Genomic DNA, 24451 nt, shown 5'->3' with positions numbered 1-24451 from the left:
TCAGGAAGAGACATAGTGTGAAGAATTTGTTTGACTGGAAGATTTTCAAGAGGCTGAAGAAGTTAATGGGATGCCAACAACTCCTCGCCTCCTTTTCTACCATAGGAACTACTGAGGCTCTCCTTGGATGCTGCTTCATTGGTTATTGTTATTTCCTTGGATGCTTTTTCCTTGACTGTTATTTTCTTTCTGCCCCTGCTGAGGGAAGGCCAGAGGGTGCTGCAGGCAAGCACAAGCTCTGGACACCCAGAGGAAGCATCTCAGGCTTTTCCTCTTCCCTTGTGGCAACGTTTCCCCCAGCATAAATATATATACAGTATAAATAAAGTTTGTTCTTGTTCCTCCTGGTGTTGCTGATGTCTTTGTAAAAGCAGTTTCTGTTCTCCCTTATGGAATTGGCCAAATTCAGTTCCAGCTGGGCCTGTGCTTTGCTACCTTTCTCCCTGCATGCCCCAACGACATCCACGCCAGCCTCATGTGCTGCTGCCCTCCTTCCAAAGCTGTAAATTCTGTGTTTTCCCTGAGTCCCAGGCAGAGCTTCCTGCTCAGCCGCTCTGCTTCCCCACCAGCTCGTCTTTGGGCACATGGGCACGGGCTGCTCGTGCCTGTGCCTTCAAGGATTTCTCCCTGCACAATGTGCAGCCTCCCTGGACTCCTCTGCCCCTCAGGACAGCATCCCCAGGGAGCCTCTCAAACAGCGTGGCTGGACTGACTCCCCCTGGGCAGCCCCTCCAGCCTGGATGGAGCTTGTCCACACCGTGATTGTCCCGGCCCCAGAGGCCCAGAGCCTCCACCTGTTGTGTAGAGGGAGCTGGGAAGGTGAGATGGGCCAGGAGGGGATTCCTCTGCTGCCCCCAGCAGGGACCTCTTTCCATTCCCCCTGTTTTTTGGGTCCCCTCCTTCTGCCTGCTGGTCACACCCTTGGCGATCCTCAACTTCTTGGCACGTGTCTGTCTGGGACATTTGTCCAATGGCTGCTTCAGTGTGGCTCCAGTCCCTCTCCCTCTCCCACTCCCTGACACTCCTTATCTTTCCACTTCCCCCTTCAGCTCTGCCACTGGGCTGAGCAGAGCATGCACCTGGTCCTACCTCGCCCAGGTGTTATTTCTGCCAGCCCCAGTGCCAATGCCTGGCTCCAGCACTCCCTGTAGAGTTTTCCCATTGCAATGAGGCCTTCCTGGATAGCTCTTTGGGTATCACAGAAAGAGGCTTTGCAGTACTGCTTCTAAAACATCCCAAGGCCCCTGAAGCTTTCCAGGGTCAACACTTTTGTGTTCCAAATGTCTCCTGTGAGCACAAGAGCTCTGGGTGGTGGGGGGGAAGGGGAATGGCATTGTCCTCCTGCAGAGGCCATGGCACTGGTGTCCCCGTGGTGCTGGCTTGGAGCTGCACAAGCAGCATTGTCCCCTCTGCACCCCTGAGGTTTTTGCCTCCTCCTCCTTTCCTTTGCCCTCCCTCAAACCCGCCTGGCTCCCAGGCTGATGGTTGCATGGTTTCCAGTCCTGATGTCCCTGTGCACCCTTGGGAGCTGAACTGAGTGGTGGCAGAGAGCTTCCCTTTGGTTCCCTGGGAACACAAGCATCATCTTCTGGGGTTCTTTGAACATCTGTCATGGAGAGGAAGAAGTACAAGGCCGAGGATGTAGAGCAGGTGAGGTCAGGTACCATGTGCTTCCCACTCTTTCTCACCTCTCCAAATCCTTTTCTTGCACTGTACTTTCCAGGCTCTGCCTGTTTACAGCCACTTAATTCACACCCAGCATTTTCCCAGACAGTTGAAGGGAGTAGGAAAATCTCTCTCTCCACATTGCAGTACCCTGCAGTGCACAGATCAGCCTCGGATTCATTTCCTGGGAATCAAGAGCCTGGCAGATACTTTTAGTACAGGAAATGCCTGCACTTCTTCTTCAGCTCTTGTTCTGATGTAGGAACTGCTGAGGCTTTCCTTGGATGCTGCTGCTTTGGTGGCTATATCCCAGGACACTTCCTTGGACCCCAGTTCTTTAGCTGTTGTTTCCTTGTCATTTACTTGCCCTTATTTCCTTGGATAACACTTCCTTGGAGGTAATATTCTTGGCTTTTTCCTTACTACTGCTTCCTTGACTATTTTCTTGAATTTCCTTCACAGTTATTTCCTTGCCATTATTTCCTCAGATGTTGTTTCCTTGTCATTCCAGATGGAAGAAGCCTAAGGAAATGCTGTTACCCAGAGACAAGATGCTCCAACCTGGGCCCTGCTCTGCATCCAGCACCCCAAGATCTGGGCCGCTGACTCCATGACCACCCTCTCCAGAGGAGGATGCTGCTGGTGGCTGCCATGCTTAGGACACCCCAAAAGTCCCCTGGGGACTGGGACAGGGGGAATCCAGGAAGCCCCAGGTGTCCCAGGCAGTCACCGCAGCTCAGCCTCTGGAGCCACAGCCTTCCCAGGGCCATGATATCATGGGGGCACCCTGCACATGTGACAGGGTCCAGGTGTGTCCAAATGTCTGTCCATGTGTGTCTCGCTGTGTTCACGTGTGTGTCCAGCCGTGTGTCCAGCTGTGTGTCCCGGTGTGTCCATGTGTCCAGCTGTGTGTCCAGCCGTGTGTCCAGCTGTGTGTCCCGGTGTGTCCATGTGTCCAGCTGTGTGTCCAGCTGTATGTCCCAGTGTGTCCATGCGTCCAGCCGTGTCCGGCTTCCCGCGCGCGGCCCCGCACGGTGCCCGCGGGGCGGAGCGTGGAGCTATAGATCCCGCCCCTCCGCGCGATGACGTCACGATGGGCGGGGTGTGCGCGCTCCCGGCACTTCCGGGTTTCCCGGCCGGAGCCGCGGAGCCGGTGAGCGGGCGGGGGGGGGGGGGGGCCGCGGCTACCGGGGATTCCGGGGCGGTGGGGCCTGACAGGATGTGCGGGGTGAGCGCGGCTCGTGCGCTGCGGGGCTGCCAGGGGTGTGCGGGATGAGGGCCGTGAGGTGCGGGGCTGCCAGGGCTGTGCAGGATGAGGGCCCTGCCAGCGGGACTGCCAAGGGGTGTGCGGGGTGAAGGCCGTGAGGTGCGGGGCGCTGGGGGTGCAGAGTGACGGGTTCTATGGAGGGGTGCGGGGCGCTGGGCGGTCAGCCGCGGTGATCTGACCCTGCGGTGATCGGGGTCTGGCAGGGGGTGCAGGGCTGCAGGCGAGCGCTGCTCCCCCAGCTCCCCATGGCTGGTCAGGCTCCGATCCCTCCCCAGCCCCCCTCGCAGCCCCCGGCCCGCCCGTGGCAGGCCCCGCACGCCTGGGCTGCACTGCCCAGCCAGCAGCCTCGGCCTCTCATTCCTCCTCTCTGTGTCCCCCATGGGGGCACAGCGGGTCAGATGTGCCTTTCCAAGGGGCCCTACTGAGGGTTGGTGTCTGGTCCTCACTTCACCCCGAGGAGTGCTGACACCCCAGATCTCTCAGCCTGTTCCTCCCACCAGCCAGAGATCCCAGCACCTATGGGATCCTTACAGCTTTCCCTGATTTATCAGGTGTTACATTCTCAATAAGTCGCGTTTTCTCACATCAAATGAGCAGTTGCAAACATGGTCTGGGTAATTCTTGTGTATAACACAGAGATTAAAAAGCCCCTTCCTCCCTTCCTTCCTTGCAGTGACTGCCATCCCCTGCCGAGGAATGCGAGCCGCCCACCCAGCCGGATGGCACCAGGAACATCCACGGGGAAACTCCAGTGCTGGCAATCCAAAGCAACACAAAAACTGGGAATAGAAACCTGGGAACATCTTGCCTCAACACGCTGGGGCTTTCACAACCTGCTTGGCCTGTGCATGGTGGCTCCAGTGCTGTGGAAAACCAGCCCCAGCTCTACCTGCAGCTCCAGCAAATTGTAGCCTGGTGCAGGAGAAGGTATTAGGCTGAAGGAAATTCCCAGTTTGGAGTGTTTGGGAAGCACAGTGTCACCACCCAGCCTGGGAGCTCAGTGGCTGCTCTTCCTCCCCCAGCTGCTCCTGGGCCCTGCAGGGCAGAAGCTGGACGGGTGCATCAGAGGTGACACTTCTCCAGCCACCACCAGGTTTGTTAGCTGTGACAAATAGGGACGAGGGTGGTGTGGTGGTCCCGTTCCTCACTCCATGCCTATGTTCCTGCTGTGGGAATCACAGCACTGCTACATCAGGCTGGGCACAGGGAAGGAGCCAAAGTCGGACCATGAGGGTCCTGCTGGGGCTCTGTCCTGTCCTAGCCCTTGCCAAGATGTTCCCAGGGGTTTTGTCCTCCAACTAGCCAATCCCCATTCCATGCCACTGGCTTTCCTGCTTCTGGGCTTTCTCTGGGCCCAGCAGGAGCTGTGTCAGAGGAGAGGGCTGTCCCCACAGCAGCCCTTGGACCCACTGTGGCATCAGAGCCCCCATGTCCCCAGGGCAGAGGGTGACTGGCACAGCACTCGTGCTTGGAAAATGACTGGCTCTGTGTCCAGGCCTTGAGTCACCCTCACGCTGCCGTCGTGGGCTGTTGTTTTCCATCCCAGAGCACAGGCAGTGACCTGCTGTTTATTTATAACTCACAGAGCGTCGCTTCTTGGGAGACGGAGGAGCCAAGCTCTGGGACAGAGGCCCTGCTCTGCTGGTATGAACCTTGATTCCAGGTGTTCCCAAAGAATCTGGCTGGTTTGCAGCAGTTTGGGAAATCAGCAGCTCTGCCCTTGCACCGTGACTCTTCTCCTGGGTAGGTCAGGCTCCGTGCCTGGGGTTGTTCCTCACCTCTTTGCCTTTCCCTGCTTCACTCAGGGTGGTGACTGCCGGGAAACCTGGTGGGTTTTCTCTGCTATAGCTGTGCTTGTCTCTGTCTTTGCACATCCATCCCATCTCTTATCTCCCAAGATCACAAGGAACAGCCGTGGCTTTCCAGGATCTGCCTGGAAGTGCTCCAGAGCCCTCTAGGTCTTTCTAGACCCAGTGCCCTGTTCTAATCTCTCTGTGTTTCACCTAAGATTTTATTTGGTGAAATCCTCCTCAAAGCTGCTTCCTTGTGCTCGTTATTCAGGAAAATTCTGTCCCACAGAAGTGGTGCCATGTGGATTCGTGGTGCTGGAATAAACTGGTTGGACTGGTCGGTGTGGGAGTGGAAAAGTCCCATGGTGAAGGTGGTGGGTTGTCCTCCTCAGCTCTCTCCTCCTGCAGGCTCTCGTCTCCTTCTGGAGAAGTGATGCTGGCAAAGGAGAGTGTTTTGGGGAAAGAATTCTCACTTTGTAAAACTTAGATGAAGTCTTTGAAAACCCTCTGCTGTCACCCTTTTCCCTGTGACCAGCTCAGGACTCCAGGGTGGTCCTGGGACTGGAACACCTGTGCTCCCTCCCTGGGCATGAGAAATGCCACCCTGTGCCCCTCCTCGAGTCTCCCACCCTCAGGTCTCACCCTCAGATCTCCCTCAGGTCTCTCACCATTGAGTCTTCTCCCACACCTAGGTCTCCTCTCACCTTAAATTCTCCCACCTTCATTTCTCTCCGGGGGCAGATGTGCCTCTTGTCCTCAGGGTTTAGCAGGAGGTGGTGGGGAAAGGGGCAGAGGCTGCCCAGCCCTGAGGAGCTGGAGCCTCCCAGGTGAGAGGCAGAGATGGGGGTGGCTCCCTGCAGTCCTTGGAGCCCCTCAGTTCCCCAACCCCCCAGCAGCCCCTGAGCCAGTGGTTAACTTTACTGTGCTCCCCCATTTCTGTGTTGCAACACGAGGAGAGGAAATCTTATGACAAGCCACAGTAAAAAACAGTTTCATTTTCTCTGAAATCATCTGTGAACCCTGGAAACATTGAGGATCTGTCCTGGGTTTGGCCCCAAGGAGTTCTTGTCCTACTGCTCTCAGCAGGGCCAGCTGCTGTGGTACCTGCATGGAATGCTCTGAGTCTGGGATGTTCCAGGTTTGGGATGTCTGGATTTGGGCTGCTCCAGACTTGAGCTACTCTGGGTTTGGGCCACTGCAGATTTGGGCCACTCTGGGTTTAAACTGCTCCTGATTTGGACAGTGCTGCCTTCAGGACTGGCTGTGGCCATGGAGGAGCTGCTCAGCAAACCATGGTTCTGCCCAGGCCTGGCAGGAGAGGGGCAGGTTGATGCTGTCAGCTCTGCTCAAAGAAAGCTCTGGGGATTTTGTGTTGGTTTGGAAATAAAATCTGACACATCAATGCCATTGCAAGCCTGTTGTCTGCCAGAGGCAGATCCAGCCCTGTGGCCAACAGCTGGGCTCTCCTTCTCCATTTGGATGGCAAGTGATTCCAGCTTAAGGGAATAGTTTGATAGGACAAGGGGAAGGGTTTCACACTGACAGAGGAGAGGATTAGATGGGATATCAGGAAGAAATTCTTCCCTGTGAGGATGGTGAGGCCCTGGCACAGGGAAGCTGAGGCTGCCTCTGGATCCCTGGAAGTGTCCAGAGCCAGGCTGGATGGGGCTTGGAGCAGCCTAGGATAGTGGAAGGTGTCCCTGCCATGGCACGGGGTGGCACTTGCTGGTCCTTAAGGTCCCTTCCAGCCCAAACCACTCTGGGATTCTATAAATAAATTCCTTCTCCAGCCTCTCATTTCCTTAGGAAGCTGTGAGCAGTCACAGGGGCTGGAGCAGCCCTCAGACCCCTCTTCATGCCAGGCCCTGCTGTGCCTGGAGAGGGATCCAGCTGTGCCATGGGTATCCTTCTGACACCATATGTTCTGCTCAGAGGCTCCAGGCACAGCTGGGTTTCTCAGACAGCCCCGAAGGAGGAGCAGGGCAGGAAGCCAAGAGTCAGAAGTCAAAGGTCCCTTGTTGTCCCTGCAGTGGCAGCTGACCTGGCCAGGCTGCCCAGACTGTTCAGGTCTTTGCAGGGTTTTCCGTATCAGGAGGACACTGGCTTTTTCTCTGTCTCCCACCAAAGCAGCAGAGCAGCCCTGGCACCCCCCAGCATGGGGAGATGCTGAGGTTCATCTGCCTCATGGAGAACCTGAAGCCTTCCAGTACTTAGAGGGGCTTTTAAAAAATGTGGAGAGGGACTTTACATGGGCAGACAGTGACAGGACATGGAAGAATGGGTTTAAACTAGGAATGGAGATTCAGACTGGATATTGGCAAGAAATTCTTCCTGTGAGGGTGGAGAGGCCCTGTCACAGGATGCCCAGAGCAGCTGTGGCTGCCCCTGTATCCCTGGCAGTGTCCAAGGCCAGGTTGGATGGGGCTTGGGACAACTTGGGATAGTGGAATGTGTCCCTGCCATGGCAGGGGTGAAACTGGGTGGTCTTTAAGGTCTCTTCCCAACCAAACCATCCTGGCGTTCCATGATTCTTTCCCATCTCCCCAGACAGCTCTGTGCTGATAGGGTCTGTCCCAGCTGGAGCAGTATCACTCCTCTGGCATGTGACAGAGAGCTGAACTGCTGTCACCTCTCTCCAGGCTCTGCTGGGGGATGACACCCCTTGTCCAGGCCACCTAATGCCACTCCCACTTGGATTTTGGGTGCCTTTTCCAGGCTTAGGCATTCCAGGGGACACAGGGACAAGGGGAACAGTCTGTGGCACTGCTGGCCAGACCTGCCTGGGGGCTGCCTGAGGCCCTCACTGGGGTTCATTCCTCCCTCCTGGTCTCCTGGCCATGCTCTGTTTTGCCCGAAACTCTCCTGGTCCCTGGGAAGTGTCCCCAGGCATTGTCCCTGGAATCACAGTACCTTTCCATGTCAGTCACTCCCAGCTCAGATCCCACAGTGTCCTGGCCATGAGCACCTGCAGAATGCCTCAGGGCAGGATCCATCCCTTGTGGGTAGCACTAGGAGCCCTTCCCCTGGCAGGTGAGTGGGGTGGAACCCCTGGGTGCTCAGCCATGCCCTCCTTGTCCCACAGGTGACATGTGAAGGCAGCGTGGGGAGCAGCAGCAGCAGAGATGCATTCCAGCCACTCCGAGGACCCCAAGGAAGCCATCCAGGTGAGCCAGAGCCCTCAGTGCTCCCCAGGCAGCTCCCAGTGCAGCTCCAGGCACTGCTAGGAACAGGCAGGATTTGTAGGTGCTGCCAGCTGGGATTAGGATGGTTTATAGTGGGATTGGAAAGGGATCCTTGATGGTTTGTCTGGGTTGGGGGATTAAAGGAAATAAGGGCTTAAATCACACCTTGGCCTTTGTAAGACCTCATGTGGGGCAGGGAAGGTGCTCAGCTCTGGGACATGGATGAAGAAGCATTGTCCTCCCCAGTTTGGAGTCTCTTCACCCAACTTTGGGAGTCTAAACACATTCAACAAGCAAAATCCAACATCAACAGTTAAACCCAAGTGTTTTATTCCTCCCATGGATGAATCCATGCATGACTGATAAAATCATCTGCACTCTTTATTCTTCTCAGCCCTCAGTGATCCTTCCATGGAGCAACAGACCTGGGGGGCAGCTGAAAAAGCTAGAAAACAGCACCCCAAATAAGGGACACACTGCCCTGGCTGTTGTCCTTGAGCTACACCTGCTGGGAATCTTATTTAGATGCTGAAAAAAATATCCCAGGCTGGAAATTTAATATGGGTTTGTGCAAGCCAACCCAGGCTGGAGTTAAAATGTGCAGAGCCCTGCTCAGGGAACATTCAGCATTTGCTGGGAATGCTGCGTGGTGCTGAAACATGGATTGTTTGGTTGGAATTTGAGGAGGAATTTGTGGTGTTTTCCAAGTGCCTGCTGGGAAACACAACCTTGATTTAAAATAAAGGTAAAATAACGATTGGTTGACATATCCAGGCTCAGTTGCTTTAGGAAAAATCTTTTCCACTGGCATGAAATTGCTAAATTCACCAAACTGGCTGCTTTTGACTGGTGGAAGAGGAAGTAAAGGTGCTGGAAGGCAAAATGCCCACATCCCTGAACCCACTGAGTCTCTCTGAGGACAGCAGCTGAACCCCGATGTCCTTCCAAGCCCTGATGTTTTGGGGCCCGTCCCCTGAGTGTTTAGCCAGCACAGCCAGTGAGGTCGATGGCTTTGATTTCTGCTGGCAGCCCTGTGTCACATGTCACATGCTGCTTGGGCTGACCTGCACGAGCTCAGGGGATCCATTCCCTCCTCTGAGTTTCTCCTTTCTCACCCACACTTAATCCTCGTGTTTCCCCTGAGAGAGTGCCTGGAAAGAACCAATTCCTTCTTCCCCATCCCCTTAATCCAGTTCCTGTCTGCAGACAAAGCACCACACGCTCTAAAGGCAGCCCCAGTTCTGAAACGCCAGCTAAAATTGCATAAATTATTATTTTTATAACAAAATAAGCCAGATGACAGGAGTGTGAGTCCCCAGCTTGACCGGTTCAGCCGCTCCAAAGAGTGAGGACGAGGCAGGAGTCGTGTGGTGCTTCACTGTGGATAAGCCTTACTGTTTTTTGAGCTCTTATACATTAAATCCTTCCTAATATTTTCACTTTTATAATCCAAACCCACACCTCCTGTCTTGCAGTTGATCAAGAAGCAGCTGGTGAATGCCATCAAGGCTCTGCAGAAGCAGTACGTCAGCTCGGACGCCGTGGTCACCAGCGATGACGGCAACGCCAACACGCTCTGCAGTGCCCTGGAAGCTGTGTTTGTGCACGGCCTGAAGGCAAAGCACATCAAGGCAGAGAGTGGGGGGAAAGGGAAGAAATCAGGGGGTCGAGGCCCCCTTCCCCAGCCAGTCTTTTGGGGCCTGCTGAAGAGCATCACACATCGGTGAGCGGCTCTTGCTGCTGGCAGGGATTCACGGGCTCAGGTTTATCCCTTCTTTTGGTGCTGTCAGGTTCAGGGAATGAGGAGGATGGCTCTATGAACAGATATGTCTTTCCCCATCTGTGTGCTCAGTCCCCTCAGCTGCAGGGAAACATGCTCTCACAGGGCTTTGGGGTCCCTGCCCAGGACCCTGGGAGATGGAAGTAGCAGTGAAGCCCCTGCAGTGCCAAGAGGGGCTCAGCCCCAACATCCCTGCTCAGTGTGTGCTGGGGGTGAGCTGATGTCCCCAAAAACTTGAGAATTGAAACTGAAGGCACATCCCTTTCTTATTTATTTCTGGGTGCCAGGCTGGATTTCTGAGCCCAGTGGAGCCCCAGTGGCCACCGTGGTCTCCAGCAGTGGCTGCTCATGCACAACACACGGATCAGGGCTCTCTCCTGGCCTGGATCTGCTGGGACTGGTTGGCCCCGTTTCCTCATGTCCCAGCCAGCCTTTAAGGAGGTCTCTCCTGAGTGATCACTGTTTACTGGGTTTTTCTAGACACTCCCTAAGTCAAGTTCACACACAGTAAATAACAGCCCACACACAAATTGTTCTGAAAGCCTCATCCAGTTCCATCACCAACTCCTGAATTATGAAAGAGTGGATGAAAATAACTCTTTCACATGCTAGGGGGGATATTTTTGTGCCCTTTGAAGGTTTTTTTCTTCTGTCTTGAGAGACAGATTAGGAAAGAAGTCTTACAAAACCTTTGCTCTGGTTTTTGAGGTGTGTGAGTGAGCTGGGAGCAGGGAGGATCAGGGAGCATGGTGTCACTGTTGAATTTTAGGGAAGAGCAGCTGAATTCAGGATTTTGGGATTACTTGAGCTCAACCCCAGCCAGGTTGGTTTTTTGGGGCTGCCACAACACTTTTCACTGTGTTTTGACTGCTTTCAAATTTGAAGTGAGAATTTAGACACATGGTTGTCACCAAGGAGGATCCAGCCAGCACAAACCCCACAAATAGACAAGGACAGCAGGAATTCTCTGCATCATTTAGTGCAAGCAATGGATGGGAGATGCCTCCAGTCAGAGTGAATGGTCAGCCAGAGGCGCTGCAGGGCTGCCTGGGGTCCTTACCAGCATATTTAGTTTGGGCCATTCAGGAGCCATCTCCCTCCATGGAAAACCACACTTTCCATGAAGGAGAGAGATTTTCCACAGCTTGTTTTATCCCAGCTCCTGAACTCCCTGTAGCAGAGCAGGTTGGACAGTGTCTGATGAAGGCTCTGGCCCTCCTGCACCCCACAATAGACCAAAACAGAGCCACTCACTCCTGTTCTGTTCTTTTTCCTCTTTTCCCAGGAATATTGTCTCGGAGCTGGAGCAGCTGATGTTTATCAACACGGACGTGGGGCGCTGCCGGGCCTGGCTGCGGCTGGCACTGAATGATGGCCTCATGGAGTGTTACCTGAAGCTGCTGCTGCGGGACCGGGCCCGCCTGCACGAGTACTACCAAGCCCCAGCCGTGCTCCTGGATGCTGAGGAGTGCGAGTTTCTCCTCTGCTACTTGCAGGGTTTATCCTCCTTAACCTTCGAGCTCTCCTATAAGTCAGCAGTTCTGAACGAGTGGACCATCACCCCGCTGTCCCTGTCGGGTCTGTGTCCTGTGTCCGAGCTGCTGGAGCCCCTCACATCCTCTGAACCCCGCAGGAAGGCATCACTGGGCTCCATCTCCCAGTCCTCGGGGTCGGATGAGATTGAGATCCAAGCCCCTGTCCTGCCCATCAGCAAAGCCAGCAGCAAGATCAAGCTCACATCGTCCTCGCTGAGCCTGAACACCACGAGCTCATCGCAGCTCTCGTCCAGCCTGGGCTCCGACAGCCTCCCCCCGGCGCCGTGCGCCCGCAGCCCCGAGCGTGCCGAGGAGCCGCTGTCCTGTGACTCCGACCTGGGCACAGCCACTGCCGAGGACCTGGACAGGTCCCTGCAGGAGTGAGTCTCTCCCCACATCTCCTCTCCAAAGGGGTTTTTGACCCTCTCTGGGCTCTTGTTATTTTCTCTCTCTAGGCAGGAAGCCTTTCTCCCTGTATGTCTTTAACAAGCTCTTTTTCCCTTCTGGAAGGAGCTTTTGTTCTTTGCACGAACTGCTCGGCACGGCTTGTTGAGACGCTACTGCCAGTGCAGATGAACTCATAGCCACTGAAGTGTGTATGTCCTCTTTACGAGGGCAGAAACGTCAGAAAAATGCTGCTCCCTGGTTTCAGGAATGTAACATCTTCCTGGAGTACACTGGGGGATGCTCCAGGGCTTTCCACAGGGGGAAAGAAATGAGTTTGGTCACAGGGATGGGTTGTAATTTGCAGCTTCAGCAAATCATTCAGAGAGGGAGGTTGTTGGTTTGTCATCCTTGTGATTTATCCCTGCCAAGCATCCAGAACAAAGATTTCCAGGGTTATATAAGCTCTGAGTAATCTGTAAATATTTTGCCTGTCACCTTTAGAGTGTGACTCTGAGGGAGCCGAGCCTCGGGGTGATGCCTCTTCCCAGTCTTCAGGAAGAGTTGGAGCTGCAGACTCTGCTTCTCCACCTATAACAGCATCATTCCCTACTTCCAGGATTTTGCATCTTCCAATGATCCTGGAAGAGCTGCCTTGATTGGATTAAACTCGTGATGGAGATGCTCCTTTGAGTTTTAATCTTGGGCTGGTTTAATTCTGGGGCTGGCAGCAGAGTGGGACCACGGGAACAGCCAATCCTCTGGCCAGGCTCCACTGTTAATTGCTCATTAATGAAAACAGTTGGAATTTGGCATATGATCCAAGGCTGGATTTGTGTCCAGGAGCTATACGTGGGGCTGGGGCTGTGGGGAGCACCCAGTGCTGTCCCTCCATTCACCAAATTTAACCCCATTCATGGATGTAATTGGGAAGTGCTCCCTTCACAGGCAGAGTCCTGCTCCATGCCATGGGGCTGGCACTGCTCTGTGGGGCACAAATCTCACATTTTTCTGTTGTCATCACTGGGATTCTCCAGCCATGCTGTGCTGCCATCCCACAGAGGCCAGCAGTGACACTGAACCCTTTTTACATGGTTACAACTTGCAGTAATGGGCCGGGGGCTTATAGGTTTTGTTATTGGGCTGCCTTCAAACCGATCACTTTTCCATTTCAAGGGTGCTGTCCGAGTTCAGCAAGGCCAGGCCCAGCCCCGACGCCCCGGAGGGACGGCTGCTCCCCAGCGTGCTGGGCTGCTCCCCCCAGCCACCCCCAGGCCCCCCAGCACCGCCCAACAGGGCACAGCAGGAGCCTCCCCCCGGCAGGGACATCTCTGCTGGGACAGCAGCCCCCAGGCACGGGGACAGAGATGGCAGCAGCACCTCCGCAGCTCCAGCCCCCCGGGAGGGTCTGGGCAGAGCCAACAGCAGCGGCAGTGAGGGGAGCCAGGCTGTGCGCAGCCCCACGGCCCAGCAGCTGCTCTCTCCCCTGCCGGGGTGTCCGGTACGTGCTACAGCTCCCTCCCTTCCCATCTCCTTGGGTTTGTATCCTGTGGTAAAGGGAAAAAAAACTGGGTACAGCTCCAATAGGCACTGCTTTTCTAGGATCAGGGAATCCCAAAATGGTTTGGGTTGGAAAGGACTTAAAGTTCATCAGTTTCCCCCCCTGCCATGGACAGGAACACCTTCTGCTAGACCAGGTTGCTCCAAGCCCCATCCAACCTGGCCTTGGACACTTCCATGAATAGATTTCTCCAAACTCCTATCTTCCATGCTGCTCCCACTTGGTTATCAGCGATGATTCCCACCCCGTGGAGCTGTGGCCATGCAGCTGCCTCAGGAGAAACTGGATCAAAGTCTGTGTTCCCTAATGAAAGAGGCACCAAAGCTTTTGAAGCCCTGCCTGGCCTGTCAGTCATTCCTCTCCAGGAGCAGCTGCTGCAGGAAGTTTTGGTTTTGTTAGGGATATCTGGAGAGGGGTGAGCACTTGCACAAATCTGGCTGTGGGCTGTGTGCAAGTGATAAAACAGCCCCAGAGTCGAGGTTCTCATGGGGACTTTTCTTCATTTCTGGGCCACGTAAGCGGAGGGAAGAGGGTTGACTGGACAGGAAATAAACTGGTTTCCCAGTGGGAAAATCCTGCTGCAGCACATCTGTTCCCAGAGTGGGATGGCATTCCCGGGTGTTGGTCTTGAGCAGCGGCGGATTTCCCCTGCTGCCACCGGGAGCTGATCTACATCCACTGGCCTCTGCTTGTAGGAAACCCTTTGAACAGCCCTGTCCTAATTCCTTACTGACTGTTCCGTCCTGGTTCCCATTGTTTCCATGCTGGTTCCCATCCTTTCCATGCTGCTGAGGGTAGGATGTACCTCACACCCCCCAGACCATTTCTCCTTTTGCTCTCTGCTCTTCTCGGTTCCCTCCCGCTTATCCCGTTTCCGCTGCTTCCTCGTGGCCCAGAGCCAGTTTGACCTAATCTATGTATAACATACTGTGTCAACAGGAAATTCCCCCTGCTCTCCATGACTCATGGAGCAACCTCCATTCCTGCCCCAGGAGTAATCCAGGAGCTGCCACCCGTGATCCTCCCCAAAGGGGTGGTGACAGCTCTTCTGCTGTCACTTCGGTTGTTATTCAAAATAAAAGGCTCTTGGGAGGCTGCAGAGGGGAGTTGAAAGGATGTTCCTGCTGGGATGCAGCCCAGGAAGGGTCTAGGAATGCTGCTCCCTTGTGCCAAGACACTGAGCTGGATTGTTTTTTCCTCCTGGTGTTTGCTCAGGGACCTTGTCCCAGAGTCTTGCTCCTTTCAGGAGGAATTTCTTCACTTCAGGCATTGGAAGGGGCTGCCCAGGGAAGTGGTGGAGTCCCCATCCCTAGAGGTGTCCAAGGAATGCCTGGACATGGCACCCAGTGCCCTGGTCTGGTGGTCATTGGGCATAGCTGGGACTCAAAGGGCTTTTCTCTCTTAATGATTCTGGGATTCTTGTAACCAGAAAAGCTCCTGGAGAAGCTACAGCCACATTTTTTTCAGCTCATGGATCTCATCCTCTCCTGGCACATGCAGACAGAGGCTTCTTCTGCTTTCCCTGCCTTATTTTTCCCCTGCACAGCTCAGGCCCCTGTAGCATCCTCTTGTGAGCAATAGGTCTGTGTTTCACCCTGGACATCTCTGTGCCTCTCCCCATCTCTGTTCTTCCTGGTGCTGCTGCTCCAGCTCATGCCCTTCCATGGCAGGGCTGGAATTTCACCCCCATCAGTAAAACCCCACGGACCTGTGGTCACTGCAGGGAATGTGCTCTCCTTCCACAGTGATTTTAGGGAGAGAGAACTGATTAATTTTGGACTTCATTATCCCACCAGAATACAGTCTCAGTATTTTCCAGTTGTTGACACAGTTCCATGGATCACTCTCTGACTGGAGGGAGCAGGGGAGCCGTCCACCTGGGAATGTCTGGCAGAAAATCAGACAGTCATGGAATGGTCTGGGGAGGAAGGGACCTTAAAACTCATCTCATTCCCAACCTCCTGCCGTGAGCAGGGACACCTTCTATTAAATCCACACATCAGTGCCTGGGATTTGGGCTGTGCAGGAGCAGCCCCTGAGAAGGGGTTGCTGTGGATGTGTGTGTTTGAGGGGCACAGGGTATTGGATGAGCTTAATAATTCATAATATTTCCATTTTTAACAGAAGAGCTGGATCTCAGAAGATGATTTCTACAGACCTCCCCCGGGAGAGAGCAGCAGGAGCAGGGCTGACACCAACGGCTTTGGGCCAGAGGGGGACAGCGAGGGGCCAGCCCCGGGGCTCATCAGTGCTCTGGACTTGGAGAGGCTCTCAGTGCCATCCTCGGACACTGGGAAGCCCAAAACGTCCCCAGAGCGGGAGCAGAAGGGCTTCAGCGTGGTGCACCGCAGGCAGATGGGTACGTGCCACCTCCTGCTGCCCTCGGGGGCTGCTCCAGGTGGGGATGGGCTGGCTGGGGAGAGCCGTTAGCTGGTGGGAGCTGATGGCAGCACTGGGAGCTACAGGAGGCAGTGGAGCAGCTTCCTAAGCCATTACTGAGCCCAGGGAAGCTCTGATGGATGGGAGAAAGTCAGTCCATCCTGTGGGACACCTGTCCTTTATCTCACTTGTTCCTGGCCTCAAAACCCAAATGCAGGTGGACACCAAGGTCCCATCAGCTCCTGCCCCAGCCCACCATGTACCAGCGCTGGCTCTCACCCCTGCTGCGCCTCTGGGTGCTTGCTTTGAGCCCCTCTTGGCTTTCCTCTCCCCACTAGCTTCCCCTCTCTCACTCAAACTGAGCCTTCTCTTGCCCCAGGTCTTTCCAACCCTTTCCGCGGGCTGCTGAAGCTGGGCAGCCTGGAGCGGCGCGGAGCCATGGGCATTTGGAAGGAGTTTTCCTGCGAGCTGTCCCCGCTGGAGCTGCGGCTCTTCCTGGACCATGAGGAGAGGATCTGTGTGGAGACCTTCTCCCTGCTGCGCTGTGAGTCCCTGGCACTGAGCCAGGACGGCCGTTTTGAGCTGGTGTTCCTGGGCAAAAAGCTTTTCCTCAGAGCCCCTTCCCAGGACGAGGCCGAGGACTGGCTGGACAGGATCCGCGAGGCGCTGCGCAAGTGCCGGCCGCAGCTGGAGGAGGAGGACTGGGAGACTCTGGAGTGTTCCGAGGATGGAGGCGAAGCCCAGCCCATCCAGGGCGATTCCAGTGCTCTCCATCACAGTGATGTGCCTGGGAACAGCTTGGACTGGAGTGCAGCTCCAGAAGCAGAGCTGGATGCCATCAAAGAGACTGTTCTGTACATGGACGTGGACAAAACCTGGGTCCCGTTTATTTTTTCCCTGTCTCTAGAAACTCTGAAGTGCTTTAAAATCAGAAACAATGACAAAATTTTAAGCAACAGTTATGGCATAGAGACCATCCAGGACATCCTTCCAGACACCAGCCTGGGGGGACCCTCCTTCTTCAAGGTGATCACCTCCAAGGCTGTGCTGAAGCTGCAGGCTGAGAGCGCGGAGGAGGCGGCCTCGTGGCGGGAGCTGGTCCGAGAGGTGCTCATGTCCTACCTGGAGGGTGCTGAGGAGGCACTCACCCTAGGGGGCAGCTTGGATGGGCACTCCCAGGTGGTCCTGAAGAACATTGTGAAGGAAAATGGCTTCTTGCTGCAGTACCTGGTGGCCATCCCCATGGAGAAGGGCCTGGACGCGCAGAGCTTCATCTGTGCAGGTACAAACCATGGAATGGTTTGGGTTGGAAGGACCCTAAAGCCCCCCCAGTCCCACCCCCTGCCATGGACAGGGACCTTCCACTATCACAGGGTGCTCCAAGCTCTGTCCAAGCTGGTCTTGGGCACCCCCATGGACGGGGCAGCTGCAGCTTCTCTGTTTTCCCAGGAATCCCAGAAGCACAAGATTTCCTTGGTGGGGCTTCGTGTCCCAGGCAGGGGCACCTTTGGTGTCCTGTGGGCACAGGGTGAGCCCCCCCTGGTGAACCCCCATCCCACCCCAGCCCAGTCCATCTGGGATGTTACTGGGCTGCCATTTAAGATGCTTTTGGCACAGACAGTGGGAAACTGGGGTTGAAGCAACCTTAGGTAGATCAGGAAGCTCAGGACTCTCTTCCTGGGCATTTTGAGGCCCCAGCCTGTGGGGAAAGCGCAATCTGGAGCAGTTTTTCCAGTAAGGCAGCACGGGAGCGGGGATTGCCATGGGTGTGACGGGCTGATTTTGCAAAACAATCATTTACCTTTCCCCTGACGCCTCTCAGCACACAGGGAGATTCTGGTGGCACCTTCACTGACCTCCACAGGAGCTGTAATTTGCTCTTTACCTTGCTAAGTTAATTAAATTTCAGATTTCTCTCCTGCTTCAATTATATTTCTTGTACCCTCCAGCAGGTTGGGATTTTTCTTTTAATCTGTCTCCTTTTTTAATATAATTTTTTTTCTGGTCTATTTGGTCTCTGCCTTCCCTTCCAAGCTCTGTCCTTCATCTTCCACCTCCCCACAGCTGGAAGCCACAAGCCAAAAAGACAAATTCCCAGTTTTTCTGTGTAGGTTTTCTTTAGGGATCTGCCTGCCCTGGTTTCACCCCCCCTCCCAGCCTGACACCTGATGTGTTTCCTTCCATCTCAGAGTAATCAGCAATAAGGCTGGTTTTTCTTATTAATTCAGAAAACAACACGTGATCTCCATGAATATTTTGGGGGGATGAGCTCCAGCTATTCCAGAGTGCAATGGATGAGGGTAGGGAAGCCAAGATGGGTTCCACACAGCTATAGTAAAGGTTTTTTTGGGTTAATCCATCCTGATCTCATCCCTTGCAGATGAGGTTTTGGTACCCTGTGACATCAGCAGAAAAGAAAAAGGCTGAGTGAAGGCAAAATAGTGCAAAGGCTACTGGTGGAGGTGATGGGACAGCAAGTGGGATTTAGGTTCTTCCCTAAACCACTGTGATGTTGCCAGATTTCACTTTTCCTAAAAAAAAACCCAAACAATTGAACCACTTGATGGATAAAAGTGGGTTCACAGATAGTTCAGCCTCCTTTTTATAGAGAAAAAGTGAAGCAGGAACTGTTGAATCATTACAGGCTTAAATCCATGAGGAGGGGACTGGAGGCCTTGCACTGAACATCCTAGAGGTGCTTTAGTTGGTCTCTGCCCTTTCCCAAAACTTCATTGCTCAATTCCACGCTGCCAGAAGTCCCTCCCCATCTGGCAGTGGTGGCAGAGGCTGTGGGCAGCAGTCCCCTGTCACCCCCTGCTCCCGCAGGCTGCTCCCGCCAGATCGGCTTCTCCTTCGCCAGGCCCAAGCTCTGCGCCTTCTCGGGGCTCTACTACTGTGACAGCTGCCACAGGGACGAGGAGAGCATCATCCCCTCCCGCCTCATCCACAACTGGGACCTGACAAAACGGGGGGTGAGTCCAGCATCTGCTTCCTGAGGGTCCATCTGGGCATTCCCTGCACAGGCAGTGCCCAACCCAAACCTCCCTCCGAGCTCTGGGGCTGCTCCATGCTCTGTGTCCACCTGTGCCCTCTCTCTGTGCTCCAGGTGTGCAAGCAGGCCCTGAAGTTCCTGACACAGATCCGAAACCAGCCTCTGATCGACCTGAGGCTGGTCAACGAGAGCCTCTACGAGCACGTGGAGAGGATGGGGCGGATCCTGCGCAGCCGGGAGCAGCTGAAGCTCCTGGGGGATTATCTCATCATGTGCCGCAGCGGCGCCCTGAAGGAGCTCAGCAAGCGGTGAGCTCCCTCCTGGGGTGACATTCCTCTCTCCTATGGGCTCCTGGTCCCCCTCCTCACTCACCATGGGAGCAGGGAGTGGTGCTGCCAAGGCTCAGGCTGGTTTTTCCCTCCATGTCATCTGCTCTAAGGAGTTATCCGTCTGTTGGCTGGGTCAGCACAATGAGCTGGGACTCAGGAAACACCTTCCTGGCTGAGGAGCTTCTGGCTGGACAGGAAACACCTGGCAGAATAGATGAGATATTTATTTTCTTTTTTCCCCCCCTTTGAAATGCTCTCACATGATTTCCAGTGGCGGGATTTGGGATGTGAAAATGAGCTCTGCAGTGATTCACTTTAAAAGGCTGCTTCATCCAGGTTGCTCCTTGCTCCAAAGCTCTGGGAGGTGTGGTGGAGACCATCTACCCCCTTCTTCTCTGTGCTTCTTTGCAGGCTTGATCACAGGCACTACCTCCTGGAGTGTCCCCACAAATACAGCGTGGCTGATCTGAGGCAGGTGAGAGCCATGTATGGTAATAGAATCACAGAATGGTTTGGGTTGGAAGGCACCTTAAAGACCACCCAGACCCACCCCTGCCATCCAGTTCCACCTCCCACTAGACCAGATTGCTCCTAGCCCCCTGGCCCAGTTGTTGGGGTTTTCCAGGTGAAAACGCCCCAGTGTCTGTAGGGATGCCACATGCTGCTCCTTCAGCAGGAGGTTCCCAGCAGTTGGGTTTTCAGTGATCCCCAAGCCAAGAGCCCCATCCTGGCAGGCTGTGGGTGCTGCTCTCAGCAGTCCGGGGTCCCACTGCACCCCAGGCTTGTGGGCTGGGGGTTGTTTTGGAGGACATCCCTGCCTTCAGGTGGAGCCCAGAGGATGGGTGTGCCACAGCAAACACTGACCCCTGTGTCCTCCAGATCGCTGAGGGTGCCTTCGAGAGCTTCCTGCAGTCGCTGCTGCAGTTTGCATCTCACCACGTGTACAGCTGTGACCTGTGCACCCAGCGAGGCTTCATCTGCCAGATCTGCAACAGCAGCGACATCATCTTCCCCTTCGAGTTCGACACTACCACCAGGTGAGTGAGCTTCTCAGCACCCCTGCCCATCCTGCTGCAGCCAGGGCACCCAGGGTCACAGCCTGCATCAGGCCAGGAGCCCCAGCCAACCCCTGAGTTCTGGTCACAGACCCCACTTGCAAGGCATGGGGGGAACTGGAAATGGCTCTGAGGTGGTTCTGCATCCTCGTGATGCCTGAAACCTTGTGGTTCCCATGTGGTGCCCATGTCCTCATGGAAGCTCTGTCTTGATCTCCTACATTCTTGTGGGAGCCACATCCTCCTAGTGCCCATGTCCTCATGGGAGCCCTGTCTTCATGTCCCACACTCTTGTGAGAGCCACATCCTCGTGGTGCCCATGTCCTCGTGGTGCCCACGTCCTTGTGGTTCCCCCATCCTTGTGGGACTCATCCTCACATGCCCACATCTTCATGCCCATGTCCTCATGGAACCCATCAGCTCCAGGGTGCTCCAAACTAAATCTGGGCTGTTTGGGGTGGGAGCAAACTGTCCTCACAGAGCCAAGATGTCACCAAGAGAGGTGGCAGAGCCACCAGCACCTTGCTGTCAGCCTGCAAAGGCCTTGCTGGGTGCCAGGGCAGCCAAGGGGCTGGAGGGAGTAAGAGGAGGAGGAAGGTTCTGCATGACCCTGTCTTGCTCACCTGGCCATTGCCTCTCGCACTCAGGGTCAGTCTGACCCCTTGCAGGGGCTGCAGGAGGGAAGGGGAAGCAGCAGTGGGATTCTCCTACATCCCTCTACAGCCATGGAAGGAAGGAAGGACACATGGACACAGATTTCATAGAATGCCAAAATGGTTTGGGTTGGAGGGACCTTAAAGCCCATCCAGTGCCACCCCCTGCCATGGGCAGGGACACCTTCCAAGTCCTGTCCAAGCTGGCCTTGGACCCTTCCAGGGGTGGGGCAGCCACAGCTGCTCTGGGAGCAGAGGTGGATGGGAGCAGCACTGTGGGATGTGCTGGGACAGGCTGAGGATGTTCCCAGCAGGAGAGGGGTGATACTGGCTCTCACTGGGGTTTTCCCCTGCCCACAGAGCTCCCATTCCTCACAGGCAGAGGGACCTGTCCTGCAGAGGGGTCAGCTGTGGGTCAGGGTGCAGCAGCTGGACAGGAGTTGGAATCAGGATGGGGATGGTGCTAGAGGGTAGCTCTTACCCCCATCAACCTCAGAGTTTGCTAAAGTCAAACCCTTCCAGCCCAGGAGCCTGCTCCACTGTAGCTGGAGAGATCCCCATCTCCATGGTTATGCCGTAGAATTGTGGAATCATTCAGGCTGGAAAAGCTCTGTAAGATCATCGAGTACAGTTCCCCCAGCACTGCCAGGGTCACCACTGACCCATGTCCTCAGGTGTCACATCCACAGGGCTTTGAAATCCCCGCAGGGATAGTGACTCCACTATTTGCCTGGGCAGCCTCTGCCAGAGTTGGACAACTATTTCAGTGAAGAAATTTTCCATAATATCCAACCTAAACCTCCCCTGAGGCAACTTGAGGCCATTTCCTCTTGTGCTGTCTTGGCCTATTTGGCATTGAGCACAATCCTGGCAGAGAGATTTCACAGGCTCATGGGCTGCGTGGTCTCACTTTGCCTGGCAATCCCTAAAAGTGAGCAGCAACACCCAGAACCTGCAGAAACCACCACGGATACCGGGATCCGTGGGTGCTCCGTGTGTTCAGGGCTGCGAGTATTTCCGTGGAGGAGGAGCAGCGCTGCTCGCTCCCCTCCCCGCCACAGGGACAGCACTGAGCTCATTATCGAGGACAACAACATCCCCAGGGGACAGATTTTCACTGGAAAAAGAGCAGCCGGGCTCTGGAAAGTGCTGGCATGCAGGGCTGAGCTGGCTGCCGGCCGGCCGGAGGTCTCGTGTCCCGTGGAGCCGAGCTCTGAAGTTTGTTGACGTCTTTCTTTCTCACCCCGACGGAGGAGGTTGTGCAGCAGGAAAGCGGCTCAGCCGACATGAACGCGGCTTCCTGCCCCTGTGCCCGCCCCGGCCCGCCGGGTCACACCGGCACTGCTGCAGGATGTGCCTGCAGCGCCTCAAACAATGACCCTGCCAGCGCAGGACCCTCTCCTGCTCCGGCAGCTCGGGGGGAGCTGGAGGCAGGAGATGCCGATTCTAGCTCAGAACCACACTGGGTAAAAGGCGGCTTCCCAAATCGCCCAGTGCCTGGGGAGCAGCTGCCACTGCTGCTGATCCAGAGAGGCCACGCGGAAGTGTGTTCCACCAGGGCAATGGGTATTTTCCATCCCAAATCTTGCCCGCCCATGCACCAGCCTTTTCCTGCTCAGGGTTTGCAGCTCCTCTCCAGAGCAGGATTTCACCTCAGCTGAGATGCTGTGGTCCCTTTCCTGGCACTGCTGGGTGTTTCTCTGCCTCTGTCCCACGCATCTTTTGGGGAATTAAGGTGTTTCATGCTGTTCACACATGGATTGTACACCAGGTATTTGCACAGTGAAAGTAAATGTGGCTGCCCCGCTGGCATGTGGCTGAGCCACATTTTACAGCCACTGATGAGCTGGGGATCACAACCCAAAAATTGACCTCAGTTCTCATAGCAGGGACGTTTCTGCTGGTGAATGAGCAGTGAAACCCCTGCCCAAGCTGGAGTCCTTCACAGGGTGTCACATTCCTGCTGCTGCTGAGCCAGATCAGAGAGCTCTGACACCTCCATGGAGCCACCTGCTCAAGGGCAGCTCCCTCCTGGCTGCCTGTCCTGTCCCTGCAGCTCTGCTGTCCCCACATGCAGGTCTTGCTGTCAGGGCGGGCTCTCCCACCCCAGCCATGGCAAGCAGAGGGTCCCCAACAGCGATGCTGTCACAGGAGTTGGTGATGAGGGATCTGTGTCAGGGGTTGATGTCACGAGATTGGTGTCAAGGGATCAGTGAAACAAGGGTGGATGTCTGGGGTTTGGTGTCACAGGGTTTGTTGTGCAGGGGGTGTTGTCACACCCTCGAGCTGCACTCAGTGAGAGCAGGGCACAAACCTCAGCTCAAACCTCACTCCCGTCTCTCTGACACATTGGCAGCGCCCACCACGCTCCTTCCGGCCCAGCTCGCAGCTGCTGGGGAGGATGGGGAGCTGCTGGGGTGGATGGGGAGCTGCTGGGGAGGATGAGGGGCTGCTGAGGAGGATGGGGAGCTGCTGGGGTGGATGGGGAGCTGCTGGGGAGGATGAGGGGCTGCTGAGGAGGATGGGGAGCTGCTGGGGTGGATGGGGAGCTGCTGGGGAGGATGAGGGGCTGCTGGGGTGGAGAGGAGCTGCTGGGGTGGATGTTCCACTCGAGCAGCTGCTCCTGCACTCAAGGCTCCTCCTGAGCCGCAGCTGGGGCTCTGCTCAGCGAGTGCTCAGAACACACCAGGACAGGGAAGTGTCCCCTGGTTCAGTGGGGGAAGTTTACTCTTTGTTCTGACGTTCCCAACACAGTGGGTTTCGTTTTTTCCTTCTTTTCCCAGGTGCAGTGAATGCAAAACCGTCTTCCACCGGGACTGCCACGCCCGGGCCCCGGCGTGCCCGCGCTGCGAGCGGCGGCAGCGCTACCAGCGGCAGCTGGAGGCCAGCACAGAGCCCAGCCTGGAGCCCGGCACTTACCTCGACACTGCCCTGGGAGCGGGGATGGCGGGAGGGACAGAGCAGAGCCCCCCTGCCTGAGAGCCCGTCCTGCGCCTGGCCCTGCCCTGGGGACAGGGACAGTGTGGGGTGGGTGCTCCTGCCCTGCGGAGGGACCTTCTGCCCACCCAGGGCTAAAGAAGGGCTGGAAGAATCCATCCCCCTTCAGACTAACCGGGTGCTGTTCCCTGCCACCCTCCTGGTGCCAATGTCCCCTTCCAGTGGAACCCAGCTGCTCTTCAGGGTGTCAACCCAGAATTTCAGTCAAGGGTGTGGAGAACTGACATTGATCAAAGCTCTAGTTTTTTAGGATACTGAAAACCGGTATTTTTTTACATGGGGGTTTTGCACATCTGGGCTGCTCTGGGTGGTGGATCCACGCAGGGAGGGGACAAAGTGACACTTGTGCCTTTAGGGACCTGCATGCCCCAGGGGGACCGTGGGTGCCCCGAGCATCTCCCGCTCAGACAGCCCAGCCAGGGCCGTGGCCTCCAGGAAGAGCTGGGGAGAGCAGGGCTGCTCCTCCCGGCCTGCTGCTGCTCATCCTCGGGAGAAATTTTATTTTCCTTTAACCCCTCCCCACGCAAAGATAATTAAAGTCTATTTAACAACAAGTGAAACGATTTCTGAGTTTGCTTCTCCGCAGCGGGACGTCATCACAGTTTGAACCTGACAGGGTGTCTGTGGGAAGAGGATCGGGAATGGGGATGCTGCCAGTCCTCCGTCCTCCCTGCCCATCCCCCGTCCTTCTTGCCCATCCTCCTGGGTTTTGCTTGGACAAGTGGTTGGGGGTCCCTTCCCCATTTCCCTGCCCCATTTTCCTTCCCAGCTGCTCCCCACTGGTTTCAGCTTCTCCCATTGTTGTTTTCCCCACCACTCATGTGCTTGGAGGACTTGGGATGTGCCCACCAACACAGCAGAACTCCCAGGGGTGCACGGGGA

General features: G+C 55.5%; 1 protein-coding gene across 3 annotated transcripts; it reads left to right on the top strand.

The window, feature by feature from the left end:
* The first annotated feature begins 2745 nt into the window (after positions 1-2745).
* PLEKHM1 (pleckstrin homology and RUN domain containing M1) lies at positions 2746-24123 on the top strand. 3 transcript variants are annotated; one of them, XM_071450752.1, is made up of 15 exons: positions 2746-2818; positions 3606-3859; positions 3955-4025; positions 4518-4675; positions 7805-7886; positions 9380-9627; positions 10970-11599; positions 12780-13104; positions 15289-15523; positions 15923-16825; positions 18370-18515; positions 18650-18843; positions 19276-19339; positions 19744-19901; positions 23356-24123. In XM_071450752.1, exons 5-15 carry the CDS (start codon positions 7845-7847, stop codon positions 23549-23551), a joined length of 3141 nt encoding a protein of 1046 aa, XP_071306853.1. In that variant the 5' UTR covers positions 2746-2818; positions 3606-3859; positions 3955-4025; positions 4518-4675; positions 7805-7844; the 3' UTR covers positions 23552-24123. The 3 variants fall into 3 exon arrangements, 2 of the variants coding, with proteins under 2 accessions (XP_071306853.1, XP_071306854.1); XM_071450753.1 differs by having other exon boundaries at positions 3606-4025; positions 15292-15523; XR_011682969.1 differs by lacking the exon at positions 23356-24123 and having other exon boundaries at positions 3606-4025; positions 18975-19339; positions 19744-19828.
* Positions 24124-24451: the final 328 nt, after the last annotated feature.

This window comes from Agelaius tricolor, unplaced genomic scaffold, assembly GCF_023055355.1.
Source record: "Agelaius tricolor isolate 1412-34295 unplaced genomic scaffold, bAgeTri1.0.p SCAF_31, whole genome shotgun sequence".
Classification (NCBI taxonomy): Eukaryota; Metazoa; Chordata; class Aves; order Passeriformes; family Icteridae; genus Agelaius; species Agelaius tricolor.
The sequence above is the reverse complement of the archived record's forward strand: the minus strand, read 5'-3'. Positions and strand labels throughout refer to the sequence as shown.